The 10,000-nt window shown below is 37.8% G+C and overlaps 2 protein-coding genes across 4 annotated transcripts in view; one reads left to right on the top strand and one right to left on the bottom strand.

Annotated features, from left to right (window-relative positions):
• Positions 1–916, top strand: part of LOC311072821 (phosphatidylinositol 4,5-bisphosphate 3-kinase catalytic subunit alpha isoform) — a 30,163-nt gene extending 29,247 nt beyond the window's left edge. For both annotated transcript variants that reach the window (XM_084098109.1, XM_084098110.1), the window contains exon 22: positions 1–916. This exon is cut by the window's left edge and continues 1,947 nt beyond it. The gene's annotated coding sequence lies outside the window, so the exon portion shown is untranslated.
• Positions 917–4,444: 3,528 nt separating this feature from the next.
• coro2ab (coronin 2Ab) overlaps positions 4,445–10,000 on the bottom strand; it is a 17,092-nt gene continuing 11,536 nt past the window's right edge. For both annotated transcript variants that reach the window (XM_084098125.1, XM_084098124.1), the window contains 9 exons: positions 9,030–9,179; positions 8,637–8,804; positions 8,436–8,552; positions 8,252–8,356; positions 7,023–7,119; positions 6,700–6,812; positions 5,910–6,003; positions 4,963–5,231; positions 4,445–4,883 (listed from right to left, as the gene is read on the bottom strand). In XM_084098125.1, the coding sequence (XP_083954251.1) occupies positions 4,767–4,883; positions 4,963–5,231; positions 5,910–6,003; positions 6,700–6,812; positions 7,023–7,119; positions 8,252–8,356; positions 8,436–8,552; positions 8,637–8,804; positions 9,030–9,179 (1,230 nt within the window). In that variant the 3' untranslated portion in view covers positions 4,445–4,766. The remainder of the gene's footprint in view (positions 4,884–4,962; positions 5,232–5,909; positions 6,004–6,699; positions 6,813–7,022; positions 7,120–8,251; positions 8,357–8,435; positions 8,553–8,636; positions 8,805–9,029; positions 9,180–10,000) is intronic.

The raw sequence follows: 10,000 nt of genomic DNA, 5'->3' as shown, positions 1-10,000 counted from the left end.
ACTGTATCATTCTTCAAACATTATGGAAACGTTACTTTTGAATGTTCTCTGAACGTTCTGAAACAAGTAGCAACATTTAAAAAACGTTAGATGTAAAAACGCAGCATGAACGATGTATAAATAATGTTTTTGTGCTAATGTTTTGAGAACATTATTAAAGTCCAGATAACTTTGAATTAACATTTTATTAATGTAACTGGAAGAACGTTTGGTAACCCTTTCTATAAAGCCCATGCTTATGATGAATTACAGCTCCATTTATACTTATAAGTGTTACCATTTCATAAACATATTTATAAAGACTCATTAAGACCTATCCTGCATTATAAGAACAGTTATAGGGAGATCAGGATCAGGTCTTCATCAGCCTGACACACACACACACACACACACATATATATGCATACACATTTAAAAAGCAAATGCAGGATAGGTCTTAATGAGTCTTTATAAATATGTTTATGAAATGGTAATACTTATAAGTATAAATGGAGCAATAATTCATTATAAACACGGGCTTCATAGAAAGGGTTACCAAACGTTTGTGTTCATAACCTTGCCATAACCTGCAATAGCACTTCTCAGATCTGATCACATGATCAACATGAGAGCCAATCGTCTGAAAGCGTCTGAATCAGTGAGAAATACTGACTCTCATTCCTCACGGCGACTTCCTGTCACATGACTCGCGTTTGTTAGTGCATGAATCATGTTTATTTCCTCTGGTGTGATGGAAGTGCATCTCTGCTGTGTGTGTGAGCACAGACGCACTGAACGAGCAATAACACACACACGCACAGACATAGATGTAGTAATGAAATCACTGTACTGTAATGATGATGATACAATCAGGAGTTCTGGGTGTTTGTTAGTGGATGTTTAATGTTTTAGTCATTTATTAAACTTTTTTTAAAAATATAAATGCTGGTGGGTTATTTGTGTGTTTAAAGGCCTGTTCACCTCAAGAAGGATAACCCGCGCTAAAGACACTCGCATCAGCCAAATATGGTGTGCAGAACAAGTCCACTATCTGTTGTCCACAGTGTAGTGATATATGAAGCTCACATTCTCCCTGTGGCTCAATGCGGCACATTCGTACGCCACGGTATAGAGAAATATAAAACGTAACTGACATTTAACTTGCAATTCTGACTTTATTACTCGCAATTACAAGTTTATATCCCAACATTCCGACTTTATTTTTCACAATTACGAGTTTATCTTGCAATTCTTACTTTATAACTCGCAATTACAAGTTTATATTCCACAATTCCGACTTTATTTTTTGCAATTATGAGTTTATCTTGCAATTCTGACTTTATTACTCGCAATTACAAGTTTATATCCCAAAATTCCGACTTTATTTTTCACAATTACGAGTTTATCTTGCAATTCTTACTTTATAACTCGCAATTACAAGTTTATATTCCACAATTCTGACTTTATTTTTCGCAATTATGAGTTTATCTTGCAATTCTGACTTTATTACTCGCAATTACAAGTTTATATTCCACAATTCCGACTTTATTTTTCACAATTACGAGTTTATCTCGCAATTCTGACTTTATTACTTGCAATTACAAGTTTATATTGCAATTCTGACTTTATTACTCGCAATTACAAGTTTATATTCCACAATTCCGACTTTATTTTTCACAATTACGAGTTTATCTCGCAATTCTGACTTTATTACTTGCAATTACAAGTTTATATTGCAATTCTGACTTTATTACTTGCAATTACGAGTTTATATTGCAATTCTGACTTTATTACTCGCAATTACAAGTTTATATTCCACAATTCCGACTTTATTTTTTACAATTACGAGTTTATCTTGCAATTCTGACTTTATAACTCGCAATTACAAGTTTATATCCCACAATTCCGACTTTATTTTTCACAATTACGAGTTTATCTTGCAATTCTGACTTTATTACTCGCAATTACAAGTTTATATTCCACAATTCCGACTTTATTTTTCACAATTACGAGTTTATCTTGCAATTCTTACTTTATAACTCACAATTACAAGTTTATATTCCACAATTCCGACTTTATTTTTCGCAGTTACGAGTTTATCTCGCAATTCTGACTTTATTACTCGCAATTACAAGTTTATATTCCACAATTCCGACTTTATTTTTCACAATTACGAGTTTATCTCGCAATTCTGACTTTATTACTTGCAATTACAAGTTTATATTGCAATTCTGACTTTATTACTTGCAATTACAAGTTTATATTGCAATTCTTACTTTATAACGCGCAATTACAAGTTTATATTGCAATTCTGACTTTATTACTTGCAATTACAAGTTTATATTCCACAATTCCGACTTTATTTTTCGCAGTTATGAGTTTATCTCGCAATTCTGACTTTATTACTCGCAATTACAAGTTTATATTCCACAATTCCGACTTTATTTTTCACAATTACGAGTTTATCTTGCAATTCTTACTTTATAACTCACAATTACAAGTTTATATTCCACAATTCCGACTTTATTTTTCGCAGTTACGAGTTTATCTCGCAATTCTGACTTTATTACTCGCAATTACAAGTTTATATTCCACAATTCCGACTTTATTTTTCACAATTACGAGTTTATCTCGCAATTCTGACTTTATTACTTGCAATTACAAGTTTATATTCCACAATTCCGACTTTATTTTTCACAATTACGAGTTTATCTTGCAATTCTTACTTTATAACTCACAATTACAAGTTTATATTCCACAATTCCGACTTTATTTTTCACAATTACGAGTTTATCTTGCAATTCTTACTTTATAACTCGCAATTACAAGTTTATATTCCACAATTCCGACTTTATTTTTCGCAGTTACGAGTTTATCTTGCAATTCTTACTTTATTACTTGCAATTACAAGTTTATATTCCACAATTCCGACTTTATTTTTCACAATTACGAGTTTATCTCGCAATTCTGACTTTATTACTTGCAATTACAAGTTTATATTCCACAATTCCGACTTTATTTTTCGCAGTTACGAGTTTATCTTGCAATTCTTACTTTATAACTCGCAATTACAAGTTTATATTCCACAATTCCGACTTTATTTTTCACAATTACGAGTTTATCTTGCAATTCTTACTTTATAACTCACAATTACAAGTTTATATTCCACAATTCCGACTTTATTTTTCGCAGTTACGAGTTTATCTCGCAATTCTGACTTTATTACTTGCAATTACAAGTTTATATTGCAATTCTGACTTTATTACTTGCAATTACAAGTTTATATTCCACAATTCCGACTTTATTTTTCGCAGTTACGAGTTTATCTCGCAATTCTGACTTTATTACTCGCAATTACAAGTTTATATTCCACAATTCCGACTTTATTTTTCACAATTACGAGTTTATCTTACAATTCTTACTTTATAACTCACAATTACAAGTTTATATTCCACAATTCCGACTTTATTTTTCGCAGTTACGAGTTTATCTTGCAATTCTTACTTTATAACTCACAATTACAAGTTTATATTCCACAATTCCGACTTTATTTTTCGCAGTTACGAATTTATCTCGCAATTCTGACTTTATTACTTGCAATTACAAGTTTATATTGCAATTCTGACTTTATTACTTGCAATTACAAGTTTATATTGAAATTCTTACTTTATAACTCGCAATTACAAGTTTATATTGCAATTCTGACTTTATTACTTGCAATTACAAGTTTATATTCCACAATTCCGACTTTATTTTTCACAATTACGAGTTTATCTTGCAATTCTTACTTTATAACTCGCAATTTCAAGTTTATATTCCACAATTCCGACTTTATTTTTCGCAATTACGAGTTTATCTCGCAATTCTGACTTTATTACTTGCAATTACAAGTTTATATTGCAATTCTAACTTTATAACTTGCAATTACGAGTTTATCTTGCAATTCTTACTTTATAACTCGCAATTACAAGTTTATATTCCACAATTCCGACTTTATTTTTCGCAATTACGAGTTTATCTTGCAATTCTTACTTTATAACTCGCAATTACAAGTTTATATTCCACAATTCCGACTTTATTTTTCGCAATTACGAGTTTATCTTGCAATTCTGACTTTATAACTCGCAATTACAAGTTTATATTCCACAATTCTGACTTTATTTTTCGCAATTACGAGTTTATCGTGCAATTCTGACTTTATTGGCAATGAATGGCGGGGGCGTGATCGGCTCAGAATGCATTTTTGATTTGCACATTGAATTTTGCTACATTCATTGCGGGACATTTAATGAAAATGCAATCACAAGTGTATTAACTGTGAGTGTAAATGCAATTAAGACGTTTTTGCTTGAACATGTTAAACATATCTAATAATTTCTGTAATACATTTTCATTTTGCAACTTATAAAGCATAAAAATATGTATTCAATTTACATATTAAAACTAGTGTATGCAATGGCAAATGTAAATTATATAATTTACTTTTAATTTTAATTTTGCACCAAAAGTTGCACAAATATAATGGCAAATGTAAATTTTAATACAGAAATGCATTGTCATTTTGCATTTTACATTTCAAATTGACTATTGCTACCCATATGGTCCCATAATCGTCCTTGTTGTGAACGGGAATAGTTCAGTCCAAAATAAATATCTCATAAATATTTAGCAGAACTGTATGAATCAACATAAACTGTATTTACACACACAGTTCACACGACTCAGTGTTTTCCACATCGTTATAACCGTCTCTTCTGTGATTGGCCGGCTGCTGTGATTGGCTCCCGTCAGAAGGACGCTCTCATGTGGTTTCGCATGTTCTTCAGCTCCAGCTCCAGTTCTCGTATTTTCTCGTCTCTCTGCTTGAGTTGCTCCTGCAGATTCTGAATCTGATGACACGACACCTGCGAGATTCAAGCGCACAGCGTTACGACCTCTGACCTGTGAGAAAACCACATGACCTGACCTCTGTTTGCGTCTGACCTCTGAGGGCTCGGTCCGGCTCAGATCTGAGCATGTGCGTGAGGAGATCCAGTCGTGGCTCTCGGTGTCGTCCTCCGTCCAGTCCTGTAGGTCTGCGATGATGTCAGGGGGGTGTTCTGCGTCCTGATTGGCTGGAGTCTCTGCTTCATTTGGGCTGCTGTCGAGTGCAATGATGTCAGGGGGGTGTTCTGCGTCCTGATTGGCTGGAGTCTCTGCTTCAGTCGAGTCGAGTGCTTTAGCTCCAGGTCTCAGAGACATCAGCAGCGGCCCTGCATGAATGGCCGAGCATTTACATTTATGCATTTAGCAGATGCTTTTATCCAAAACAAGAAACAAAAGCAATTCGTCAAAGAGGCAATCAATATTCGCCAGGTTTACTAGTGGGGAATTAAAGTTGTGACGTCGTCAATTTGAAACATGGCGGAAACACTGATCTATATTGTAGATAATATCCTACAACATATCTATAATCTGAATATAGAGATCAGAGAGTGGAAAGCTTGTCTCTGTTGAGAATGGTGTAAAGTCTCATTTAGTTGTAATACTATGTATAAATATGTGATCGAAATGAATAACTTTTATCATTTATAATTTAGATGTAGTTATTTGGGTGTATGGTTCACAATATCATTCATTTGTTGGTTTAGACTACTCCCATACAGTTTTTCCCACAAGCACTTGAAGGCAGCATTTACTCGCCTTCCTCTTGCTCCAAACTAAAAAGGCCTTTCGTTCAATTTTCGGAAAACAAATAAAGATATACATGAATCGAGCAGTTTGTTCCAAATCTCGTGATGGGATACGATCGCTTTATATGATGAACAGATTTAATTTAGTCTTTTATACCATGTATTTTTTTACTTTTTGAAACGTGATTATGTGAACGAGGGTGAGTAAATGATGACAGAATTGCACTATAATTTCAATAAGAGTCTAGTTTGACTGGCCTTTATTCTGTCCCATCAGCCACTCGTCTGCGGTTAGGGCTGGTTCATTGGCTGCTGTCATGGGATAAATATCCTCCTGAAAACCATCAGACCGCTGACAGAAACACAAACATCACATTCCATCACAACCTCATTAACAGCTTGGGAAACCTCCCACATATGCTCCTCCCACACACACAGGCTCCTCCCACGTACTGAGTACTCCCCCCATATGCTCCTCCCAACACACAGGCTTCTCCCATGTACTGAGTCCTCCCCACACACAGGCTCCTCCCCCCCCATATGCTCCTCCCACACACTGAGTCCTCCCACACACAGGCTCCTCCCACGTACTGAGTCCTCCCACCCATATGCTCCTCCCACACACAGGCTCCTCCCACGTACTGAGTCCTCCCCACACACAGGCTCCTCCCCCCATATGCCCCTACCCACACACTGAATCCTTCCACTCATATGTTCCTTGCCCCACACATGCTCCTCCCCACACACTGAATCCTCCCACCCATATGCTCCTCCCCACACACAGGCTCCTCCCACCATATGCTCCTCCCCACACACTGGGTCCTTCCAAACATATGCTCCTCCCCACACACTGGGTCCTCCCACATATATGCTCCTCCCCCCACATATATGCTCCTCCCCCCACACATATGCTCCTCCCCATACACAGGCTCCTCCCACACATATGCTGCTCCCCACACACAGGCTCCTCCCACCATATGCTCCTCCCCACACATAGGCTCCTCCCACCATATGCTCCTCCCCACACACAGGGGGAGTGTGCTCTTACCGTCCGCGGCACACAGAAGCTCAGCGGCTCCAGCAGATCTTTGACGGTGAGCAGCCTGTAGAATCTGAACACCTCACACACACTGATGTTCAGGCCACGCTTGGGCATCACACCTAAACACATGAGCCAACCAATGACTGTCCAGAGTGGAGCACAGCAGTGCTCATGACAACATCACTCTATATGTGTGCGTGTGTGTGTGTGTACCCAAGCAACATCACTCTATATATGTGTGTGTGTGTGTGTGTACCCAAGCAACATCACTCTATATATGTGTGTGTGTGTGTGTGTGTGTGTGTGTGTGTGTGTGTGTGTGTGTGTACCCAAGCCTCTCTGAGGGGACGAAGACCGATACTCGGACAGAAAGTGAATGAAGGGTCTCTCCGCACTGACCACATAATACCGAATGTTACCATCACCCTGAAACACACACACAGTTCAAATATTTTCTCACTACCTGTACAAATATAAAAAAAATCTTAATATCAAGACACTTGATATTGATATATGTCTTGTTTTATGAATTATTATTTTTTAAATTCAGTAAGTTTCTTCTTAATTAAACATCTCATGAAGACATTCCACAGAAACAGAGACACACACAGCCAAACACAGGTCAATAGTTTGTACCTGTACTGTGGATCTTTATCTTAACTCTTTCCCCGCCAGTGTTTTTTTAAGTTGCCTGCCAGCCAGCGCCAGCGTTTTTGGTCATTTGCACAAAAGTTTAATGGCCCCCTGAACATTTTGTTGTATGAATATCTGAACATTGCAATTTGTCAAAAGAAAGAACCCCGTTTTATCCTAGCTTCATGCATTATTTTTTTTAATCAACACTTGTGGGTATGTATGTGGGTAAATAAGAAAATGTAAAATAAATTAAAAAAACACATTGAGCAAAAAGCTGAGAAAATCATGTTTTTGTCAAAGTCTACATCCAGATGGGATTCAGAGAGATGATCAAACACAGAGTAGATCGAGTCCATCAACACCTCAAAGCTTCAGTCCTGTAGCTCGTCCTGGCTCAACATGCCATTCAGTAACGTTAGGCTGTTTGATTTATATGCAGTTTAATGATCGTGTTATTTTACATATGCATCTGCTTACATGTGATATCCTTGTTTCTGCTTCTTCTTCGCCTGTGTTTAGATCAGGAGATTCTGTACTCTTTCAGAAGATGTGTCATAGCGCCCCCTACCGTATAACAATGTAAACACATAAAGCTGGAAATTTCTGTCAATGACGGGGAAAGAGTTAATAAAACATATTTTGCAAACAGCTCTTAAGTCTCTAGATCATTCTGTAATTGTGTAATCGATTGCTGAACCCGGACCTCGCTCATTTTCAAATGCTGGTTACGCTCCTGCTAAAGTGGCACATCGACAGCTTTCTGAAGTTATAAGCAGAACAGTTCGGTCTATCAAAAAGCCTTTGATAACTTTTTGTCTTCATCGTCTAAAGACGATTTGTGCCAAATTTGGTGAAGTTCTGACAAATGGTTTAGGGCTAGTTCACAAAACAATTTTTTTTTCTCGAAAAATTCAAAATGGACCTTTCCAGCCAGATACAGCATGTGTGTGTCGGCATCATAGAACGGGAAAATGACCCCCGAACCTCCATCCAAATCCTCCTCCAGTAACGGCTCGGACAGATCCTCCTGTAGACAAACACACCTTATAACACATCCGCTGAATACACACACACACACACACTGAACATGAGTGCATGTGTGTTACCAGATCCCACAGGGCAAACTGTCTCTGGTTCCAGCAAGAGTTTCCCGTGGACACCAGCATCTTCAGATCCCACAGGAACAGGATCCTGGACACTTTACGAGAGCCACAGCAAGACTCCTGGAGGAGTGGAACGTCACAGATGAAGTTCATGTCTTTATCGTAAGACATCATAAACACACACACACACACACACACACACACCTGCAGCACTCGTCCAGTCCGCGGCTCGATGATTCGGATCTTCTTGTCTTTGCAGACCGTGGCCAACAGACTTCCATCTGCATTAAAACTCAAACAAACCACCAGCTCAGAGTGTGTGTTTATCACACACACCGGCACCTCTGGTGTGTCTAAACGCCACACAAACACCTACAACACACACACACACACACACCGCTGACAGACTGATGATTTCAAACACTTGTCAGAAACATGATCTACGTCCAGTGCATCAGTACATCAGAGACTAAAGGACACTTATAAATCTTTAATCACTGTTAAACGGTTTAGTTAGAGGAGAACTGGCTCTGGAACAGAACTGGAACAGTGCGTGTGTGTGTGTGTGTGTGTGTGTGTGTGCGTGTGTGGTCATGCCTTGCAGTCGTAGGCGGAGCTTAACAGCAGGTCTCTGGCGGTTGGATGCCACTCGATGAGCGAAACCCTGCGGCCGTGAGCGAGCAGATCTTTACTGGGAACCGTCAGGTCCACCTTCAGTCCGTTAGGAGGGATGTTCCACACCTTCACCTACACACACACACACACACACACACACCGCTCTCATGTCATCTGAGATCTCGCAATTCTGTTCAAATTAAAAAAGGTAACAATTCAGACTTTTTTTCTTGCAATTGCGAGTTAACATAATTTTCGTAGATTTATTTAATTTCATGATTTTTTTTTCCATAACGATCTCTTAATTGAATTGTGCGGCTCTCTCGCGAGAAGTGAATCAAACTGACGCTCTCCAGGTGCCGTGTGATTGGCTGTTCACTGCACATGACACACTTTCCGCTGCTTTAGAGTTAATCACAAACTCTGGATCAAACCTAAGTTGACAGAGAACGTTTAAACCAAGCTTTGTGAGACCGCTGAACCTGATCTAAACCAGGCTGGGTTTATCAACTCTAACCCTACTCTAGCTTCATGCAACAGACACAGGTAATGAGGTGTGCAGTGTTTCAGCTTACTTGTGTAACAAGTAACAGGGCAATTGCATCTCACAATTTCTACCTTTTTTTTTACATCTCGCAATTCAGAATTTTTTTTATTCCACCATGGATTAAAAAAATTGTGACTTTTTATCTTGAAAATCTGTCATTTATCTTGCAATAGCGAATTAACATCTTCATTTAACTTTTATCTCAAAATATTGTAAAAAAAAAAAAAGCCAAAATTGCAAGAAAATTTTTTTTTTTATAAACTCATAATTGCAAGTTTACATCTCACAATTTTGACCTTTTTTCCGTAATTACGTTTTTTTCCCTTCCCGCAACGGAATAAACAATTAAAAAAGTAATTTTTATATCTCAATTCGGACGTTTTTCTTGCAATTTCAAACTCACAAT

The sequence above is a fragment of the Abramis brama genome (assembly GCF_963993115.1).
Source record: "Abramis brama genome assembly, chromosome: 22".
Taxonomy (NCBI): domain Eukaryota; kingdom Metazoa; phylum Chordata; class Actinopteri; order Cypriniformes; family Leuciscidae; genus Abramis; species Abramis brama.
The sequence above is the reverse complement of the archived record's forward strand: the minus strand, read 5'-3'. Positions and strand labels throughout refer to the sequence as shown.